General features: G+C 41.3%; 2 protein-coding genes across 2 annotated transcripts; both read right to left on the bottom strand.

Annotated features, from left to right (window-relative positions):
• Nucleotides 1-7,648: 7,648 nt before the first annotated feature.
• On the bottom strand, nucleotides 7,649-18,867 carry LOC119010881 (mitochondrial coenzyme A transporter SLC25A42). Its single transcript, XM_037083447.1, has 8 exons — nucleotides 18,474-18,867; nucleotides 15,081-15,243; nucleotides 13,366-13,477; nucleotides 13,170-13,195; nucleotides 12,832-12,998; nucleotides 12,477-12,593; nucleotides 11,583-11,734; nucleotides 7,649-11,474 (listed from the first exon to the last, which is right to left on the bottom strand). Exons 2-8 carry the CDS (start codon nucleotides 15,159-15,161, stop codon nucleotides 11,149-11,151), a joined length of 981 nt encoding a protein of 326 aa, XP_036939342.1. The 5' UTR covers nucleotides 15,162-15,243; nucleotides 18,474-18,867; the 3' UTR covers nucleotides 7,649-11,148.
• Nucleotides 18,868-19,232: 365 nt separating this feature from the next.
• On the bottom strand, nucleotides 19,233-23,056 carry armc6 (armadillo repeat containing 6). The gene is made up of 7 exons (XM_037083446.1): nucleotides 22,927-23,056; nucleotides 22,005-22,090; nucleotides 21,339-21,909; nucleotides 21,075-21,220; nucleotides 20,851-20,982; nucleotides 20,535-20,672; nucleotides 19,233-20,430 (listed from the first exon to the last, which is right to left on the bottom strand). The coding sequence occupies exons 1-7, from the start codon at nucleotides 23,045-23,047 to the stop codon at nucleotides 20,218-20,220; spliced, it is 1,407 nt and encodes a 468-aa protein (XP_036939341.1). The 5' UTR covers nucleotides 23,048-23,056; the 3' UTR covers nucleotides 19,233-20,217.
• Nucleotides 23,057-23,344: the final 288 nt, after the last annotated feature.

Below are 23,344 nucleotides of genomic sequence, written 5' to 3' on the forward strand. Positions count from 1 at the left end.
CTTGGCTTTATTTTGACTTATGTAACACAAACAGTCTGATAATCTGACGCATCACTGACGTTGTAGAAAGTCTGTTTGGATACGACCCTGTAGAGGTAGATGTATTAGTTAGTTTATTACACGATGGTTGTAAAATGTTCTCCAGAACGACACGGTGCCCCTTTAAAGGTCCAATTTGTGAGATAGGTGATTGTTGAGTCTGTTTCCCAACTTGTCAAATACTTTGTGACTCAACAATAAAATGTCTCACACAATTGGACCGTGAAGAGTAACATGCACAAAGTGTAGTTTTAAAATGATTTGAACTGACAGCAGCTGCGTTTTGCAATGATCACTCTTTGATTTATCTCCAAAAAGGCCAACTGAGCTCACAACCTTCAGCGGTGAATAATTTATACTTCATTTTCTGAGAACTGGGACGTACATTTAGCACATGCTCTCACTTGCAGCAGTAAAACTCTCTCATAAATAGGATTTTACATTAATCTGCATGTTGTATCCAGGAGCTCTGACATAATTAACTCCAGTAACCAACCAAATTTGGTACTATTATACCATTTTCCTTGTTATATATATATATATTAATGTTTGTCTTTTAGCATGTTTGGATGAACTACCTGTCATTTAACTGTGATGGAGAGATCAGACCAACTCACAATAAAGTATTTTTGCCAGTTAAAACCCTTCCTGATCGTCACAAAGCTTTCGAGCTCATCAAACTTGGGTAAATGATACAGAAACACACAAGGGAGATGAATGGATGACACGTCTGTTTCCCATCAGGCACTGTGTGTAGGCAGCTATTTGGGGTCCTCGTCTGGAAGGGGAAGGGGGGGTGGTGGTGGAGGAGATACGTCTATAGGCAAAGGTGCTGGAAGGTGGCGGGCTAGCAGAGGCGATTAGCGCGGGCAGCCGCCATCGCGAGCTCCACTCGTTGTTGCTGCATTAATGAGCCCAGTGTGCAATCAGACAATCTGTTCATCACACACACACACACACACACGTATGTACACACTCAGCTGAAATCACTGTTGATCACCAACAGCTCGTCATTCAGTTTGTGCCATGCAACTGAGGAGGAGAGGTGACAAAACAGAGAAGTTGGTGTAGATATGTAGCTTATACCTGCTGATCATCATGACTCCTTTTTAATTATTGATTCCCAGTCGAGTCCGTGTCATGTGAGGGGGGTTTTCAAAACTCGGGTGAAAGTAGAGTGAGGGGAAACTTTGTTAAACCCGGAGAGAAATGCGAGCTTTGACTCAGAAATAGAAGCCTTGATAGAGAGAGAGCGAGAGAGAGAGACATAGAGAGAGAGTGAGGATGAGAGAGAGAGAGAGAGAGAGAGTACAACACTGTGGCCTGGTTTGTGGTTCCAGAGGGATAGAGACACTTTCGCGTTTCCCCTGCAAAACGAGATAGGATGTGCTCCTTTAACACACACACAAACACACACACACACACACACACACACACACACACACACACCTTGTTCCCTCCTTCTAAGCGAGGCCCGGTCTAGATTCGTGCGGCTTTGTTGTCGAGGCAGCAGGAAACTTATTGCCCCAGATTTAAGCGAGCCCCCTTCGAACATGCGGCAGTCGACTGTTAGCACGCTTTTAAAACTTCACCCTCCCTGTTTGTCTCCTCTGCGTCGCTTCTCGTCGCAGATATCCAGTAAACTGCACGTGTGTGTGTGTGTGTGTGTGTGTGTGTGTGTGTGTGTGTGTGTGTGTGTGTGTGTGTGTGTGTGTGTAACAGACGGGATGACCTCTGACCTCGTCCCGCTGCGATGCTTTCATTCCCATAGGCTGGGGGGCTGTGGTCGTCTCCGTCCACACACACGCACACACACACACACACACACACACACACACACACACACACACACACACACTGTTGGCTCTATTGGTATAGCTGTCGCTCGGCCACCCATTCAGGGCTCAGTCACGGCCACTTAGAGCGCAGCAGACTCAGGGATTCAGACGAGCTGTGATCCAATGACATGTATTTATAATGAGGGGGCTGCGGGGACGTCTTTGTTGGACGGACACAATGTCAGCATAAGAGTGTGTGTCTATGTGTGTGTGTCTGTGTGTTGGGGAGGGGGGGTTAAATACAGAAAGAAGGGAAGTGGAGGGAGAGAGTCTGAGGGAGAGACCCCCACCATCACCACCACCTCCACCTCCACCACCACGACACTCCACATGGAAACAAATTCATGCTTTTTCTGTGTGTTTACACCTCTCTCTCTCTCTCTCTCTCTCTCTCTCTCTCTCTCTCTCTCTCTCTCTCTCTCTCTCTACTCTCCCAACTCTTTCACACTCTCCCTGTCTTGCTTTCTTGATCCGCAGAGAGAGATTTAGCTCGTTACCATGAGAATATCATCTAAAGACTGACCTTGTCGAGTGGAGCGGAGGGGAGGGAGGGTTTCGGCGGACGGGCTGTTTCTCGGTGTTGGGAAAAGTCACAGTAGCTAAAGTTTGGACGAGTTAAAGTTCAAGTCCGAGTCGCGTCATGAAAACTGTCGTCGAGGCGTCTGATTGCTGACAATTAGAATGACTCAGCGTTTGAACTCGACTGTCAGTGATTTATTCACAGCGGAACTCAAGTCTTCCTTTCAATGGATGATCGAACATCTATTCGCCGCCGGTTTATTACTTTGTTTATTACTCTGGTTTTATTAAAACTTGAGATTTGGATGTTTTTGTTGGGTCGCAAAATCAAGACAGAATTTTAGGGAGTCAAGCTTCAAGTCAGTCTGACGTCTACAGCGCCAGCAAAAAAAAATCTAATTTCAGTGTTGATCAACTCTTTATACACCGAACATTCATTGTAGAAAATAATAATAATATTCAAAACAGCAGTATGAGCCACAGAATTAGAACCTGAACCTGCTCACAGCAGCAGCAGCATTAACCGGATGTGTGTTAATCCGCAGCTGAAAGTAGTCCCTCGCAAACGCTGTGTTTCCTCCTGTCTCGGTAAGTTTTATTTAAAAAAAATTGAGACCTGGATGCTTTTGTTGTGAAGTCTCAAGTGGAGCCAGAGTTTTTATGGCGTCGGCCGTCAAGTAAATCAAGTCACAGCAGCAGTCGGGTCAAAATCTCAAGTCTGCAGCTCTGATAAAAAATAAAAAATCAGGTGTTTCATTTCAATGTCACACAGCTCTTTTCTCCTTCGTCAGTGTGACGTGTTTCCTTACACAGCATGTACATTAATCAGTCATGTGGCCTATGAATCAGCACAGACACTCAGTATATACACCAGGACGTTACATCGTCTCCTTAAAAATAGATTTTGATGACTGTAAGAGAGACGAAAACGTTGATATTGGTGAATAGAAAGTCTTCATTTTGTGTGTGTTATATTATTTTTGTGTGGAGGAAACAAAGATATTCAGAATTCTGTGGTTATTTTTAGGAATATATGACAGAAAAAGAAAAGAGGAGGAATGATTTGCTAAAATAAGTCTTGTTGGAAATAGTCCCTCCTCTGAATTCTTATTTCCGTCCCTGTTTTATCATTTTAAGGATCCCAGTTATCTTCCCAGCAGTCGCTCCCCCAACTCCTGCTTTTATTGACGTGATAAAAACGTACATCAACACTCTTCGGCAAAGTCGCTCTCACTGAGTGCTGAAAGGTGTTTGTGGTGTGTGTTTGTGGCGTGTGTGTGTGTGTGTGTGTGTGTGTGTGGAGACCAGACTGTAGGCCTGCATATATTAGCCAGTTTGTTGGGACAGCGTGGGCAGCAGAAGAGCCCTGGAGAGCCCTACAGGCTCAGGAAGGCCCCTCATAATTGCCCAATGTCTGAAATGCTGCATCTATCCAGGGACTGTAGTCTGGCTCTGATCTCCTCCATCACAACCACCTCCCTCTGCTCCTCACAACCCACACACACCTTGATTTTTTTATATATATATATTTTTTTCTTACTGTCCATCAGCCTGCATCATCAGAAACAAGAAAACTGGCTTTTAAACGCTTCAAATCAGAAGGCGATTTTACAGGAATTTAATAAGAATGTTAAAACGCTGAGTGTGTCCTGTTGTCACTGGTTTTCAGTTGTGATTAAAGTCTGGACAAATTAGGATTAAATCCCTTATCTGAGCTGGTCGGATCCTTATCTTGTTCTGTCATGACGGTGCAGAACCTGACAGCAGAAGTGTGTGTGCTCGGTCTGTGTGTGTGTGTGTGTGTGTGTGTGTGTGTGTGTGTGTGTTTCCCTCGGGCAGGGTTGTGGAGTTCCCAGCAGACTGTGTGTGTCCTCTTGACGCTCCAGACTTTAGAGGTCAGAGGTGGACGAGTGTAGAGACGAAACACAGACAGATATTGGTAGTCATGAGGAGGGAGTCCCTCCTGCATCTCTGCTCCACCCTCAACAACATTTCTCTCTCTTTTTTTTTCTTTTTTTCTTTTTCTATTTTCATCCAAAACTGCTGCGTCAGTCCTGTGACGTGACGCACAGGCGGGATGTCTCGCTGTCAAAGATGACGTGCAGGTTTATCTTCATGATCCCGGCTGTAAAAATATGACAGTTTTCTTTTGTTCTTGTTTTTTTTTTTTTCAAAACTATGTCCCTAAATGTCTCGTGTCTTCTTGTGTCTCTGCAGATTGATCAGGCTGCAAGACGGCCGAAGATCTTCAGACTCAAGAGACAGGATTTCAGCACCAATTCCACCATTTTTTTGCTGATTCTTTTTTTGGGACCTACAATTAAAGACTGAAGCATTTTGTGATGCGTCTACACACACACACACACACACACACACACACACACACACACGCACACGATCTGGACCACATCCAATAAAAAGACACTGAGACTGAAAGTGAGACTTATAAACTTTGTCACACCAGATACAGTTTTCCTTTTTCCCACCAGCTGTGCCTTTTTCAAGATGTGTTTTATGTGTTACAAATTAATATATTGTTAAATGTTATAATTTAAATCTATGTTGTATTTTATTTTTTTAAAATAAAGCCTGTTTGTGATGAAGTCAGTTGATGCGAAGTGATCTGCGACTCTTATTGTGAAGCACATCCGTGTTTAAAGGCTGTAATCGATCCTGTTGTTTGTTCTCAAGAGTCTGAAATAAGAAAACAAATATTAAAAGTGTCTTTTGGTAAATTTTTAATACTAATATCAGAGATATCACTTCATAATCTGTCTCAATGTCCAGGTTGCGTCATCTGAATCATTTGAGTTGATGTAAATCTTTGTGTGTATGTGTAAGTGTGTGTGTGGTCAATAAAGATACAGATTTATTTTGACATTTTTTCTCCTGTGAATTTATTCAGTTTCTGTATTTTAATATATTTTCAGTTTAAGCTCTTGACACCAGCGCTCTCACGTTTTCTAATTAAAGCGAGGGAGGGAAATGTTTCTCAATGCATCGTTCTATTAAATTAATTGAAGCCCAGAAGTGCAATTAAGAAGCAGGATTTATTTTTTGATTACGTGAAAAAATAAACACGGCTACGACCTCCACATATAGACATATTGGAGTGGATTTAAGACTGGAAATAAAGAAGGAAATTCTGTTAGTGTTGAGGCCCAAAATGAGCTGACTGGGCTACTGTACAGGCTAATTAATATTAAACATCTGCTCACCCCACTGTTTACTGTGGAGGAGCATTAGTGCTCAAATGGCAGTAAAAAGATCTGCTCTGATTTTGTGTCACTTTGAGATTTATTTATTTTTCAAATCCAAAACTAAGTGCTGCGTTTTCTTTCTGAGGAACAAAACCAGGCCCCGAGTGAAACTCACCTCCGGCCTGCAGCACAGTTTTGTATGTTCCACTATAAAAAGAGGACAGATCCGACACTGTGGACAATAAAGACGAAGCAGAAATAATCTGCAGCCTTTAATTTAAAGCAAAAATAATCTCTAACGTGATTAAACAGCCTCTTGATTGTGTAGCCATATTAATATTATTATTATTATCTTTTTGCTGCTCAGGTGTATTTTCTTTTTTTTTTAACCCAGCTTCAGCAGGATGGTGTTAAACATGTTAATGGATTTCCACTGGGTTTTGAATTAAAATGAGATTGTCCAAAATAAAAAACCAAAAAAGGAAATTGGGTCAAAATGAATTTGAAATGGAAGAAAATGGTTGTTTTGCTGCTTTTATTACAGAGGCAGTGAGAGAGAGAGAGAGAGAGAGAGAGAGAGAGAGAGAGAGAGAGGAGAAAGAGAGCAGCCATCATCTGAATAAATGCAAATTGGCTGTGCTTTCACCTGGCATCATGCCAAGTATCTATAGCAACCACATCCTCTGACAGCCTCCTCCATCCCTCCCTCCTTCACCCTCTAATTAGTCCTCTATCTTCCCTATAGCTCTTTTCTTCTGGCGCTTTTTTTTTTTCTCCCACGTTCCCAGAAATCTGTGCACAAAGAGAGGCTGGTCCGAGCTGCCTGCCCGGTTCAAGAAGAAGAAGAAGAAGAAGAAGAAGAAGAAGAAGAAGAAGAAGAAGAAGAAGAAGAAGAAGAAGAAGAAGAAGAAGAAGAAGAAGAAGAAGAAACCCGGAACAAACCAAATATCTCATCTCAATAAACACAAACACTCGTGAAAAAATATGGATTTATTTTATTTTTTTCCTGCATCTAAATATAATCTCTAACATGTGTCTTCATAAATTCAGTGGTTTTAATTAATCGGGGCTGTTTTCCCTGCTCACCGCCTCTTCATGGGGTTCATCTGATGCCGTGTTGCGTTCACGGTCAAGTTCAAAGCGGCAGCGCGGCCTCGGGCGGAGAGGCAGCGGCTCCATCTGACCCAGCTCACCTTCCCCCGGCTCACAGCGCCGTGCTGCACCGCCACCTGTCGGATCGCTGCGGAACTACAGGCGGACCGACAGGAGCGTCAGTCATTCATAGTGGTGGAGCGCCATCCTGCGGCCAGAGGGCGTCATTACATAGCACAGAACAAAGACACACTCTTCAGTATGGGGGCCCAAACTGGTAAATAAATAAATAAATAAAGTTTTAAAATGCTGTATTGTATAATGCTATTTAATTTTTATTTTGTAATTTATTTATTTTCCTATTATATCATCTTACGGTATACTTCATATTTATTTACACACTCAACATTCATATATATTTCCTGATTTTATACATTTTATGTAATGGTGTCCCTTTGCGCCTCATTTGTTAACCACTAAACTTGATATATTGCCAGAATAAAGCTGCTTCAGATGTTATCTTAACATTCTTGAGTCTAAAAGCCTTTTAGATTTTATTTGCATGTTTTTATGACTTTATTATATTCTTTTTTTAACCTTTATTTTAGTATTATAATACATTTTGTCCCTAACATCAATACAAAATAAAATAAAATACTAAAGATTAAAAACGAAGAAAATAAAATTTACTTATACTTTATTTTGTACTGACATTAGGGACAAAATGTATTATTAAAGAAACAATGTTTATTTATTTTTAAGAATAAATTACGTTAAACACACAATGGATGTCTTATCCTATGTGTTAAGTGTTTAGTGTCCTTCAAGATGAACATGTAGTGTGTGGAGTTTTGCTCCAATTAGAAATAAATCCACAAGTAGAAAAAGACATCATTAAGAGAGGAAACCGGCGAAATAACAAGAAAAAAAAAAAAAAAGAAAAGAAAAAACATGGATCAATCTATTGTCAACATCCAGTTTATTCGAGTTGGTATTTAGATTTTTCAAAACTTTCCTACAGATACACCATCATCACTAGAGACTGGACACAGGGTGTGGTATTAGTAGGTTTACATTCAGTTGGCACAGATAATAAGGATTTACAAAACAGCCGTCGTGTCACTGAGACGGCACTGAAACACGAAAAAATACAAGATGATCCGTTGTAAACATGCAAACACAGCAGCATGTATATGTCTGCACATCCATGTAGAATTACCCGCAAATGGGGTTAAAAGAACTCAATTTGCTTTCATGAGAGCAAATTAAAACAAACAAAAAAAAAACATCTTCTAACAGAGTTTGTTGTCGTAGTGTTTCAGTGTCCCCCTTCATTAAGCCACGGTCAGGTTCTCAAACGGAAAACATCACATTTCCTTAAAACTAAAACATTTCATTGTTTGGCATTTAATGATTGTCTAGTGTTTTTTGTTTTTTTTACCCCAATCTTGTTGTCAGCTCTGCTTAATATAATGTATTTCATTATATATCTACCCATCTCACTATACTGAAATCAGGCTAAAAATCACCATTAAATGTTCTTTTGAATTCCTCCTACATTCCTCAAATTAGTCCTAGACTGTTTGGAATGGATTGGTTGAGTCTGTAAGGGAGCAAAGGATCTAATCTGTCACCCTACAAGGCAGTTTATAAATTTTTACAAAATTCACATACAAAAACTGGACCTGAAGTAATACATTCAGTCACAGGTCTAACAATCCCCAAACTTCAAACCGAACTTCAAGACCGAAGCAAGGCTAGAAAATGGAAGCAACCTTCAAAAAGGTTAGTAGAAGTAGCTCAGTCATAGTAAAAACTTTACTATTCCTTGTTAGGCACTTAAGAGTCAGTAACTACCCTTCACTCGGCTTTCAGTCACTGCATACTTTGTACTACTTTGCACACGTTAGCTCAGGACGTGTGCAGGCTTCAAGCTACTCATTGTTTCCCCTCTGCTACCGAAGCCAAGATAACACACTTACATCTACTCTTCTGCTGTTAACCCAAGAGGATCGTGTTTTCCCACCAATTGATGATTGACAATAATATCTGACTACAGATCAGAGATGATAAAATGATGACGGTGAGACGGAGGCAGGCCAGGGAACAGCTGAGTTTGATGAGCAGCATCAAATCACACCTGAGCAGCATCGAAGACGATAACAAATCATCACTCAGAATGTTAATCTTGTCAGACGGCTCCTGATTTAAACCCTAATTTGACCAATTTAAGACAATTTTCCTCAGGCAAAATGTTTGGATGCTACTTGTGTTTAGTCACATCTACTTTTTGAGATTTGTTCAGCAAAAAAAAAAAAAAAATCTTGGTGATCCACCTTTTCTTTCAGCTCATCACCCCTGCAGAGGAAACTTCCAGCTTTATTCTGGTAAAGGTGCCACTGTCCTGCCCTCTGCTCCACTTGGCTCTGCACCCAGCTGCTCGCTGGGCTCAGTCCTGGCATGTGCACTCTAAGTATAGAAACTAGTGACACTCTCCAATGAGGGAGAGCCTGCATCAATACTGCTGAAACTGTCTCACCTATGGTGAATCCTAGTCAAATGTTTGACACCACTCAACATAAAGTATTGATATGTGAGAATTTGATGTGCTGAGGTAAAAGTACAATACTGAAACCACTAAAATGTACTAAATAATGCCTGTAACAGAGAATTACTGTGTGCATATTTCCAGTCAAGCTAGTGAACCACGAGCAATCACTGCTCCAGATCTACAACGTGAGAATTTAAATCCAAAAAACAATGAAGCTGCCAGACAAACAGCAAATGGAAGACAACATTTGTACACTGAATACGACTCTGTGTGTGTGTGTGTGTGTGTGTGTGTGTGTGTGTGTGTGTGTGTGTGTGTGTGTGTCCTTTCCTAGTGAACATAGCACTGAACATAAGAAATACCTCTGAATATAAAGTAGTCCAGAACGATACCAGTGAAAGATTAACAGTTAAAGCAACAAACAGAATATTTTGAGGGCATTACATTACTATTGGATTACATTACAATCTGGTCATCAAGTAATTTTTCGGCATCTTAATTGTGAATATTTTCTGGTCTCTTTAGTCGTCTATGACATGAAACTGAATATTAGCAACGCACAATATGCATTTCTTACATTTCTACTGCGTTTTTTCCAGTCTACTGACCGTGTCAGTAAAAGCAGGTTGGCTTCATATTATGGACACGATCGGCTAGCAATTGACCAATATCAATAAATAGCTGGATAAGATAAATTTCCCACTAACAACAGATAATTCAACTACACATATATCGTGCATCCATATTGAGTATCTTTGCGTTGTGGACAAAACAAAATATTTGAGGACGTCATCTTAATCTTTGATTCTCCAATTTTTTTTCACCATTTTGGGACATTTTATGGAACAAACAACTGATCAAATGATTGACTAGAGATTAATAATTAGATGCAGTCTTGGATTACATACAGGTGTTGTTACGTAACTGTTAAATCAGCGTGTATGATGTCATATTGGGAAAATGGCCTGGGTGCTTTACAGGGACTGTATGTGAAAGGAAGGTTAAACTGGTACTGTCACTTTAAATCTGTCTAATCATCTGTATCAATACTTCGGACAACGAAACTATCACAATTGACAATATTTTAAAAACCCCATAACTGTATATGATTACAGTGAAAACAAACGGGCACGCTTTATACTTCATATCTGTTGGCACTTGCATAAAATATATCTGATCTGTCTGCTGTCAGCGCAGCAGCTCAACTACAAATAAAAGTCTGTAAATTCAAAGTGTAGGCGCTTCACTACAACACACGAGACTCAAAGTGATTTACATATATTCAACTCAAACAAAATCTGAGCCTCTGTTGGCAGTAACGGTGCTGTTACTTCTGTGCTGCTGGGTGAGAACGTTTGTGCTTGACACCACTAACGTAAAATCTGCAACTAGCTCACATCCGAACCTTTGGTATAACTCCTTAAAACAAACTCACTGACAACAAAACAAATCTCAAGGGGGCATATTTCACTCTTATTAAATCATATTTGTCATAAATGTCAATGAGCAGCAACCTGCATTGCATCGGGTCAGTTTGAAGCGGACACACGAGGAAGTCTAACCTCTGAACTCCCACACTGACACGTACACTCACAGGCCTGGTCCAAGAGGGCAGGAGCGTTATAATTTATGTGTACACACACATACACACACAAAACCACTAAGCATATTGCACTTAGATGTACATGACTACAGTGTGTACAAGTACTCGGTACCATCAAACACACCTCACAACCCCCGTGAGCAAGAGAATGCATAATATTACTCATCAACCTGAGCCGCTGTGTGTGTCTGCTTCTATAAAGGAATACACTCTCGTCACTCTCTCACTTCTTTTGATTCTCTTTAGAGTGTGTTTGGGCATCTCCTCGTCCAACTTTCCCCCGTTTTCTGTCTCTCTGTATCGCTACTATCGGGCTGTATAGCCCATCTGATGCAGCTTCCTCAGGAGGATCTGAGTAAGGTCAAAGGTGGTGAAGCTGATGCCCACCGCGATGGGCCCTTTGACCCAGTTCATACTGAGACCTTTGTAGAGACCCCGGACAACCCCCTCCTCTGACACGATCTCCCTCATCGTGCCCAGGATGGTGCCGTACGTGTGACCGGTGACTCCTGCAGTCTGCATGCGGCGTCGCACCACATCCAGAGGGTAGGACGCCGACTGACCAATAAGACCTGCGCAGGCTCCAAATGCCAGACGTTCGTATGAGTAGGGCTGTGGGCGTCCACTGCGCTCTGCAAGGGAGAGGAGAGTGTAAAGAAGATTAAGAAGATTAAATGAACACATGCAACATAAACATTATGTGTGAACGACATTTCAGCGCAGTTGTGGTAGTGCATTACCTGCATGTAATTTCTTTAATGTCTCATAGGTAAAGAAGCTGAGACCGGCATAGGGAACAACACCCAGAATGGTGGGAGTAAAGCCTCGGTACAGTGTCTTCAGGCCCTCTTCTCGGGATATCCGCACAAACACGTGCAGAATGTTACTGTACCTAAACAAAACAACAACAAAACAAGACAGAAAACAACATGAAACTGGATGAGAAGTCGTGCAGCAAAAGGCCTCTGCTCATAATCTAATTCTGGCATCCTGGCTTTCACTGTGGACGCTGAAAACAATCACTTCCAAGTCTGTTTTCATCAGAAGAAATTGCACTGTGTAAAGTCTATTTGAGGCTGTACAGCCCCACAAACTATGTCAGCTGAGAAGAGCAGTGCCCATTTAGAAACATCTGACTGACATAGATTTCAGTTGCTTCACCTACTTTTGGAGCAAGTTTAACATTATAAAAGGTTAAATATTAAATTTGAAAAGAATAAAATAGCTGCAAACAGTTTGCTATGTAAGATATCGTGGCGTGATGGCATCCTGAGCAGAGAATGAAGTCACACTACCTGTGTGTTGTAATTTGACCTTTTCTGTCTTTTGTTGTGATGCAGCCACGTGTGCATGTTAGTGCAGGTGAGCGATTCTAGACAAACATGAACTCTGTTGATTGTTGAGTCTCATTTGCAGGTCATCAAATAATTATGAATATTTGCAAATGAGAGCCTTGAATGAGCTGATTCTCAGCATCAAAGGCATCATCCTGAACAGATCTGAGGCCAGTTTTAAAAAAATTACATCGCTTTTGATGAGCCCTCCTCGCAACACACTTATACTAACACAGCACCCGGTGTTAGTGTGCCACAGTATATTAAATAAGCAAAGACAGCTGTGTATTGATAGCTTACATTTCCTTTGGCGTTACAGCCATCCTAGCTCGCACCATGTCCAGAGGATAGGTCAGCATGGCTGCTGTGGTACCAGCCATGGACCCCGCCAGTAACCTTGGAAGTGGCGGTAGGGCTCTGCATGAAAGAAGGAAAACAGGTGTGCATACATCAGGATTTCATACTTGACACTAACAAAATATATATCAAATCAATCTGAAAGTAAGATAAAAGATGCTAAGTGCGTTTCACTTATCATTCAAACAACTTCTTCCGTTCTTACTGACAGGAGGGGAGTAGAACTAGTAGTTAGGGAAGTAGTTAGTTAAAACTATAAAAAAAAACTTCATCAACGAGGTAAAAGATGGACACTCACCTCCCCTGAAAGCCGTAGTAGCCTCCCAGCAGCTGCTTGTACTGCTCGTGTGCACAGAACTGGATGGCAGCGTATGGTATGACTCGCACCATAGTGGCCGAGTTCCCCCTCCACAGACTGAGGAAGCCATCCTTCAGGTAGGTGCGGTAGATTAACCTGTAGGCCTCCTGCGTGCACACATCAATACATACATGCTCGTACTCAGCTTGAATGGATGACAATGAAGTTTTGATCAGATTTTTGTGTTTAAATTTGCTCTCGAATCAAACTTGATAAACAGAAACATACGGCTTGTGTTAACTTCAAGAAACTGATATTAAACATGTGATCAAACCTACTTTGGCAGAAAATCTTGCTGAAGACACTGAAAAAGAAAACATATGTGCAGTATAAATAAATCACATATCCCATGGCTCTGAAGGCAAAAGACACATAGTGAAAGCCAAACATTAGATCTAGATATAACTTGGTGGCATAAATGTGGGTTGTTTCTATTTAAAAAACAGTTTTAGGTCAGCAGAGCATGCAACTTGCCTTGGAAGATGATTTTAGTCCTGTCCAGTGGGGCGACAGCTGTCTTGGCCACAGCTCCCGCTAAAGCCCCAGAGAAGAGCGAGTTGATGACCGACTGAGTGGGCTTCAGGCCCTGCACAGAGATGGAGGAATCACTCTTAGGGTCACTGACACCAGACCGAGCAAATCGTGTAAAAACTGCATCCTTGCGTGAACACAGTTGTGTTTGAGATGCAGTTGATCATTAAACCAGAGTTATATAAAGGATTATAGCAGACATCTGACTAACCAGCTTACGAAACCTTACAAATAGGAGCAGATGTCCTTAAATGAACCAAAGACAGACAAGAAGCCTGAAGTTACCATTACACTTGGCTCACTTCATCTCTTTCACACATAGTACTGCAGCGGAACTAGTTGAGAGAGGAAAACATTATTTGACAGCACAGAGGCAGAACACAGGGCAAACCGTGAAATAGAATTAGGGTGCAACTACGATTCTGCCATCAAAGATTAAAAGATATTCTTTCCACTCTATGTAATAAAAAAGCAACTGCTCACTGTGAGCACAGTGCCACTTTGCTGGACTTGACAGAACTCACATTATGGTTTTATAGTGACGTTTCAGAGTCAAGACACTGGGTGACTTTCTGTTCTCTTTCGACTTACTGATACTTTGAGATTTTTGTTCTGAAGCCATCTAAACTAGATGACATCACACTAAAAGCCCTGATGTTAAGCTTTTCCACTATTCACGGTCTTTTGAGCAGCTCTATTATTTCCTCTAAATGAGAAAAATTATTTGCAGATTTTGCAGTCATTGTGCCCCTGGTACCCCCACTGCTGAGAGCAAACAAAGCCTGCTCAGCGAAGTCGCGACTATTCTCTGTTTTGGCACCTCAGTGGTGGAACAAACTCCCGACCAATGTCAGGACAAACACTCTCCATCTTCCACAAAGGACTCAAGACTCATTTGTTCAGACTTCATCTTGACCCCACATAGCATCACTCCATCCCAACCACCCCCCCAAAAAAATTGTATGCACTTGCATGTTCGTATCATTAGCACTTCTATCACAGCACCTATGCACTCAGATGAGGACTTGACAATTGTTTCTATATTTCTTTTACTCCATCGACAGTGATATGTTGTGGTTTCTCTCTTGTGACAAATGTGCTTATTGTAAGTCGCTTTGGTCAGAAGCATCTGCTAAATGCCCTAAATGTAAATGTTGTAGATATTGTCATTTTTTTTGCAAAAAATGTTATAAATTACACATGGACTCTCCAAGTTGTCTTGTTTTTTTTTTGTTTTTTTGTATTTTTAAACCCGTCCAGGTAATTTATGCGTATCAGCGTCCACATTCAACACAAACTTTTTTCTTTTGACAAGGAGTCTTGAGCACTGACACAGAGCTAACATTACGACCGCCGTTAACTTACAACTGTAGACATCAGCTAAAGTTGTTGGGGTCAGTGTGTTGGATGTTTGACAGCCCTGACAACATGCAAACCTAATAATAAACCAACTCTCTAAGCATCCTTTTTGTTCGAAGTAAGTTAAAGTTGAAAAAGGTCTTACATGAGACACCACAAATATTTGCATAATCTGTGCTTTTCTTGTAAAATCTCCGGTACATTTTGTATTCAGTGTTTTGATTTTATAAACTGGTGGAAAAAGTCCTCACTGTGGCATCACTAGTGTTGAAGGAAGGATCCCATCAATAAAGTCTCACCTCTGACTGACTGGAGGAAGCCCGTGGCAGCACTTCTCCCTGCGTGAGTGATGCCCGCTGTTCCTGGACTCCACTCCCCATCCCAGAGGACTAAGCACGGCCGTCACTGAGCACGCTCATGAACTCAACCACCGGTCGAGGCAGCAACACCGGGCGCTGAGAGCTGCAGAGGAGAGGGAGAGAAACAGAGGTCAGTCAATGTGTTGGGATCAAGTGACAAGCAGGACTCTGACTATGAGGGACTGCCAAGTAAACGTCATCTTCAGATAAGTTTGCATTCAAGAGTAAAGCATGACGATGTAGTCACAAGTACTAAAGGTACTCAAGTCTGGCCCTGTGTTAACATGTCGACAGAGGGATCTATTCTGGTTTAGCAGCTTTGCACTCCTCTTACTGACTAAAGCAGTGTCATTTCCAAATGCATATATGTTGAAACTCTAAACACAACAAGCACCTTAACGAAATAGTTTCCTGTCCAGTTACTATTAGCCAACAGCCGCACCTTTAAAGCCTATAAATAAAGACACTGTGCAAAGCAAACCAACAGAAAGTTACACCCAAAGCTATATCTTGAAGGACAGCAGACCTGCAGACTTGTAGGTGAAAGGTGTCTGTCTGAAAAAACAACAATAAAAAACACAAAACACTTGAACACCCTCTTCCCTTGCTAACATATCAGATTACAGGCAGTCCTATTATATCTTTGTACAATCAGCACATTCCTGAAGCCAGACTTACATGAGATGACCCTTACAGGAAGAACATTATGTGGGGCGATCCGACACCTCGCCAAACAAAAGCGGCTGCATGTTTCTCAATGGGCTAATCATTTTATGGGACAGATCAGCTATTCATTCAACCTTCAACCCTGCGCAGGCTCACTGGCCATCATTAAACGCTGCACAGCGTTCACAGCGGAGCACTGTTAAACCAACGTCACTGTAAATCACAGTCACAGTTCTAAAAGTGTGTAACAAAACTTACAATTTATTGAATCAGAAGCAAAAATGAGCAAAAGAAAACTGACTGATTTCATTGTGCTACATTATTTTTTAATCTTCTGTCAATATTTTGATGTCAGAAATGTTGTTTGTGTTATTTAGGTCTTAGATTTGCTTCTAGGGAGCGATTACAAAGTTTATAGTCACTTTGCTGCTGTGAATGTTGTTTCTGTTCTAAAAACAATATCTAAAACTATCAGATATATAAATAAATCATGCTCCTGTTTGGAATTTACTCATTTATTATAATGCACAGTAATTTATAAAGACAAAATATAAATATGAGTGAATGCGTACAGATAAGAGTAGTAGCATTATCAATCATCAGAACTGAACCAATGGAGGATTTCTGTGGCCAATATCTGGTGTTGTAAGTTTGTAAATCCTTTGAAAATATATTTTGCCTTTTGTATTTCACATAAATACAACTTCTTTCAAATAAGGCACTTATTAAAATATGATAAATGTGCTTTAAGGAGGTTATTACAGAATTGTGACCAAGATATGTAATGAGCAAGACATTTTAAAGCTATAAAAGAAACTCCCAGGTGGACAAACTCTGTCATGGTGTCCAAACCTTTTAAAGTATAGCGTTGCCATTTCTGCAGTGCAATTATACAAACTGCATACACAATTATGTATCTGCAAATAGCTAAAAACAGCCTCAGCAATTCACCGATCAACCTCTGTGTCTGAACACAACAATGGGAAGCTTAGACAAACTGCAAGCAGGACGTACTTTTATTTTTAGTACACAAAAGGCCTGAACTAGTCTAGTAGACAGTGGATATTTATCGACAAATCACACACACAAAATTCCACCCAGAAACATCAGAGTTCAAGGAGAGTTTAGCTACAGTGAGGAGAATCTGGCAAAACAAGATGGAGAGAGACGGCCACGGGAGAGCAATCTGAGTGTCTGCTGAAAGGCTTGGTAGTCATGGGCAACTAATATTGGCATCAGTACAACGAAGCTTCCAGCAAGATCCTGAAAAGAGCATTTAGACCCCTGATGTGTCCCCCCCTTTCACCTCACCCACTGTGCTTACTCACAAGCCGTCCTTCACCCCTCCCAGCAGCCTCCCTTCCACATGCATATCATTTTACAGTTCCTTGTTCCTGACCGCTAACTGTGTCTTTCTGATGTGCCTCAGGATTGGCTGCCAGACGCACAGCAGTGGAGAGGTAGAGGTTTCCCCATGCATAAATAGTGCCAAATAAATACACAGTAGGTCGTTTTTGTGTGCAGCGCTTTCAGCTGGGTCAAGATAAAAACAACTGTCTGAAAATCCTCTCAGCTGTGTCCGTGTGTGTGGAGATACAAGGTGGCCAGAATAATGAGAACATTGTACCTGTTTAGGTATTATTTGTCTGATCAGACCAGCAGTCCAAAACATGAACATATTCCATTCACGCTGATATTTGTACTGCATCTGTTTTGGATTATTATTGGATATTTAAACCATTTTAAAAATAATCACCATGTTAATTACCTCAGCCTAGAAATGTTGTGTTTTGTGGCTGTGTCCATTTGTTGGTAGGTTTGTCAGCAGGATTTCACAAAACCTACAGACTGGATTTCCACAAAACTTGGATGTAGGATGAGTCTCGGCCCAGAATAGACCCATGAAGGGACAGATCCAGGACATTTGTCTCACTTGTCAACAGAACATTTGTGTTAATTTCTCAGGAGAGAATTCATGGATACAATTTGATGTGCATCCAAATGCAAATCCTGCAAATATAAAAATATATTTCATTTAACACAGGATTAGGCTTGATTCATTTAAACAGGACTGTTGGGCCTTGGCAGAAGTATGTGCTCTACTAAGTCATAATTTGACAAGGAAAATTAATTTTAGTTGCAGCCCACAAAGGCAGAAACTGCTCACATTTGGCCTCAATGGTTGACAAATAACTAACCGATCATCACAACAGTTTTCCATGTATTTTTTTATGTCACTGACTACTTGATCGTTGTAATAATTGATTCAGCTCTAAATAACATTTGTTCAAGAGGCTCTTGAGTTTTGCAATAGCTCAATGCATTTAGCTTCATTATGAGGTGTTATTTCATCTACATGGTATCCTGACAATAGGGAACAGTTTAATAACAGCGTTGTGTCACATATGCTGCCATTTAATGCGACAGGTGATATCATTATTATTCACATGACTTGTGTTAGCTCTGACAGCAATTTGCACAGAGAGTTTGTGGTTAAAATGCAACAGTGTGAGTCAACGATCAGATGTTAATTCATTGTATAATCCACATGCTTCTTCTCCTGGCTGGGTGCACCCTCCAGTCTTGCCCAAACTTGCCCACTAACGAAACACAGACACTGTTTGCATCCAGCTAACTGTCACCGGTTACAAACACTCCACTTCTTACCTTATAATTACGACACCGGACCAGAGATTCGTGATGCCTCGGTATCCTTCACTTGGCGTGTTGTTTGGAGTCAGTTCGCAGATTCTCCGAGAGCTGTTTTCTAAGTTAGCCCCAAGCGACAGGTTAAGTAATGTTAGCTAGCCGTTAGCTTACCGCTACACAAACATTAACGTTTCCCGTCGTCGACAGCGTTGTTGGGACAGAAGTCTTCAGTCTCGAGTGTCTCTTGGTGTAAAAGTCGCTGCCCTCAACACGTTTCTCTAATTCATGAGCGCTGCAGTGACTCTCAGTGACTGGCACCGTCCATGCTGTCGTGTTTGTGCCGTTACTACTGCTGCTGCCGACGACCCGAAGCGGTTAACGTTAGCTTGACCACAGTGAGGTTTGACAAGGACGAGCGCAGGGGCATGCTGGGAAATGAAGTCTGGACGAGGAGGGGCATCTTTGGATAGGTCGGTTAGAGGGGCGTGAGCAGGAGGCGCTAGACTCCAGCTGGTGCACTTCAGTGTCTCCGGAGTTTTGTTTTGTTTTTTCACTGAAACACACATTCTGGAGCTTCAATTATTTATTCATTTATTTGTTTTTAACTATTTTTATTTTATGTGTTTAAAAACTACTCCCTGTGCACTGAGAGCAAACTTAACCTGTCTCAAATTCCTTGATTGTGTCCACATACGTACACTGATTCTGAGTCTGATTTATGCACTAGATATGTAGTGTTAGTGTATGATGACATCTACACACAACCACACAGCAAGATAAAGGTGAGGCACCCAAAATGTATTTATCATGATCGTGCAGAGTTACGCACTGTGATGTTGTCAGTGGCAGGTCTACATATCAGAGAGGTCAGCCAGCATGTATATAACAAACAAAAATACAACAAAAAGAAAGGAAACATTTCGCTACAGTTAAAATATAAGGCAGTCAATGCATAACATTTTGTTCTGCCACAATGGGGGAAGGGAAACTGCACAAACTAGTGCAGATAAAGGAACATTTTACCCAAAAATGAACGTTCTGTCATTATCTACTCGCTCACACGCCACTGGACAGTCGGGTGAGGTTTCAAAGTCCACAAAACGTTTCTGGAGCCTAACAGAAAAACAGAGTTGCAGCTATTTCCTATTATTTTTTTAATTTTTTTTCCAGCAGCTGTTTTAAAACAAGCCCCCATCGACTTCAGTTATTTGAGATAATGCTGCAACACTGTTTTGCTGTGAAGCTCCAGAAATGTTTTGTGGGCTACCACACTTCACCTGACTTTCCATCGGCGTGAGGATGAGGAGATTGTGATTGGTTCCATTAAAAGTACTTGTGTGACAGAAAATACGTTTTTACTTTACCCCCCTGGCACAAAACACAGACATTTACCTCTGACATCTCATGAACATAAATGTGGCACATATATAAAAGTCATCATCGGAAAAATTACTAAAGTAAACATTAATAGAAAAGAAAACATTTACAACAGAACTATTGACCCTCTTCGTGGTTGTCAAAGGCAGAAGGACTAAAAAACATAATCAACCTCTCAAAGGTGTTTTGTGGGTTCTGTGATTTGCTCACAGGCCTTTTCTACTTCAACTACTTTTTTTTTTTTTTTACAAATATGTATAACTGGGTAGGTGCATCTGCTTTAAGTATTCGCTATGTTAACGAACATCCCAATGTTTAATTTAGCTTAAAACTGCACTTAAGGGAACCTCATGGTGAAGGTGTACAGGGGTGTTCTCGTCTACATTCAGTTGGTGAGGCTGCCATGTTTGCCGGTCCACAGCTCTTTGAGCTCCACCTGGCATCCCAGATCTCTGAGGGCCGCTTTACCCACGTCGCCACAGTCTCGATGGGTCCTGAGCGCCTGGGTTATCAGGGCCTCTGCTCCCATCTCCAGGATTGGTTGGTTGTAGTTGTTCGTACGTGAAACCAGGTTTCTCAACAGCATACATGCCTGTTTCTGTTTACAAAGGAAAAGATGAGGACAAAGAGAGTCAGCAGACTGTCACTGGGCTTGCTTTGTTTTTCTAGTGAGCACATTAATTATTAGTGCACTCATATTACCTGCACATTGACTGCATCAGTATGCGTCTTCATACTCTGAATAGCTGCCAAGGCACCTCCGTTCTCCATGATGACTTTGCAGTTGTTTGGCTTACGTAGAGCGAGGACAGAGAGGCAAGCACAGCCCTGCTCACACACCTACAGCAGAACATGGACATAATATTAGAACATTTGCGTCTGAATTTATTAATTATACATAACTGATTTTATCCAACAAAACATTGTGTATAATAACATTTCTATACTAAATCAGTGTTAAATGTGAGACTAAACCAAGTCACATTCAGTTATTGTGCAGGTGTTACATTTAACTCACCGCAGAGTTGCTCATGTGTCTATTCATGGCAATGACAATGAGCTGGACTCCACCAGCATTAACGACGGCATCTTTCACATCATCGTTTCCTGCTACGGCTCGTATTGCACTGAGGACCTGCCGAACCAGCTCCTGCAATGGCAAAACAAGTTCAGAGGGCAAGAAAAAAACCTGGAAGTGGAATCAGTTTGTGTCACAATCCCACGTTTTTTAAGTTGGTTTACCGCTGACTCATAGCTGTCTGCGAGCAGTGTCATCATTAGTTTCAGTCCTCCCAGATCACAGATGTCTTGGCAGAACTCATTCCTTACAGCCAGGCGGGACAAGGTTGCACAAAGTTCACTCAGAACAGAAGAATTATTAGGGTGAGCTGTGAGGGAGGAATACAAGAAAAAAAGGAAATACATTAATCTGATATAGAAAAACGCTAAAGTAGCAGAAGCCATTGTGCTAAACACTGACATAAACAAGTGATCATCTGGCCTCACCTTTCGCAGCCTCAATCAAAACCTTCAGTCCATTGTGCTCTAGAACAATCATCTTGGCGTGTTCGTGAGCGTGTCCAAATGTAACTCGGACGTCGTCGTCAAACGTCATGAATCTGAGAGCTGCAGAGGCCTCCTTGACTAGATCAGCACATCCACTGTGTTGTGTAATGGCGCCAGTCATCAGAGGCAGGATGCCACCTTTTACCAAATCCTGCCTGTTCTGTTCATGTTTCAAACAGCAGTGGCGTACAGTGCGAATCACTACACGCACCACAGAGGAATCTGCCTGGTACTTCTTAAAGACATCAAGAAGGAACTGCTGGCCCTCTGCATCCAACAAGTCTGGCTGTCCATCTGTCAGTGCAGCCAGTGCAGACAGGGTGGTCAACACTGCATCCTGCTCCTCTATACTTTTTTTGCAGTAAGCGAGGATGACGGGGTAGGCATCTTTTTGGGCAGCCAGGTACCTCTGGGCAAATCCAAGTAAGCAATGCTCAGTGAAGCGTTTCATGTCTGCCGTCACTTCTGTAACACTGGTGGAGTCTTTTCCAATTCGGAGGGATTCCAAAGCCTGCAAGTAAAAAAAAAAAAAAAAAAAGACATATTAAGGGTGAAATTTGGATAGTTTTGTAGAAAGCAGACCTCTGCTTGTGGAACAACACTCACCTGTATGATCTCATGTGTTTGCTCTTCTGGTTTTTCTTCAGATGCTACAGCTGGTACAGCTTTTACTATAAAACTGAGGTCGACACCTGTATCCACACATGAGGCTAGGGTTAATGTTTTGACACAGTACAAAACAGAGATAATTTAAGACAAACATGATTTATACAAGTGAAGCTACTGACAGCTGGAGAGTGTACAGTAAGCATGCAAAACTGTGTTAGGTGGCAGCCAGGCAGGTGTGTATGAGTGTGTTCTCTTTATAAACGATGCACCCCTGAAGACAGATGACTAAAATCAGGATGTTAGAACATCAACTGTCTATCTGAGGAGAACCTTTCACCTTAAGAACAGTTTTAATTGAACTGCAACATAACTTTGTGTGTGGGTCAGCAGATAATTATTCTAAAGCCAGCACTTTATTTTGGGAAGTAGGAAAGTTAATACTTTATACTTATACACTAATCTCCACATAAGGGTAGAGCAATGTTTATGTGTGGCAATCTGTAAAGCCACTGAAAGCATTTTAATTGATTGAATTTAAGAGTTCAGGAAATGGACATATTCTCATTATTAAATAAGAGAGTATAACTCCAGTAAGGATATTAGTCATCAGGCTTCAAGGCTCCAGTGAGATGTGTCACAAGAAAACGTGATAAATAATGTAGATGTTTTTATTGATGGGACCATCTTCAGTTTGGCCATCAGTGATTTTCCTTCTTTTAAATTAAAGAATAAATCATATACAGACATATTGATCATTTGCATTTGATTTGGCCCACTTGTGTCTCTTTTTCTCTGAGCATATATAAAACATACATGTTATTATGAAGTGTTTTGGCTTCATCTCCACTTATTCAACAGTCAATAACAAAACGTGTTCAGTAATCCACTTCCATCCATTGTCATTTGTAGCTATGTTTACCTTGAGACTCAAACTGCTCCACAGCCTCCCTCAAAGCCTCATCAGGGTCCATCTCAAACTCCTCCATGTTTTCCTTCACAGCAGCGTCAAAGGTTTCTTGGGTGATCCTCCGCTTCGCCATTTTTCCTCCCTGAAAGTGAGATAATGGTGATGTCAAAAGATGAGACTCATCACAGCCTCACCTAAGACAGCTAGCAATAGCTTTTGTTAGCAAAACATGTCACGTTTCTGCTCACGGTGACGAATACGGCTATTCATATATACACATCTAATTAAATAAATCATTTGTAAAGTAAAGAAAATATATCGTCAAAAATAAATCACTTAACTGTGAACCACCGCCCTGTAACAGACAACCTGCTCAACTGTTATGAATGGACCAACAGCCACTGTCGATTTACGCACTTTCCGTAACCGT

Source organism: Acanthopagrus latus, chromosome 21 (genome assembly GCF_904848185.1).
Source record: "Acanthopagrus latus isolate v.2019 chromosome 21, fAcaLat1.1, whole genome shotgun sequence".
NCBI classification, from domain to species: Eukaryota; Metazoa; Chordata; class Actinopteri; order Spariformes; family Sparidae; genus Acanthopagrus; species Acanthopagrus latus.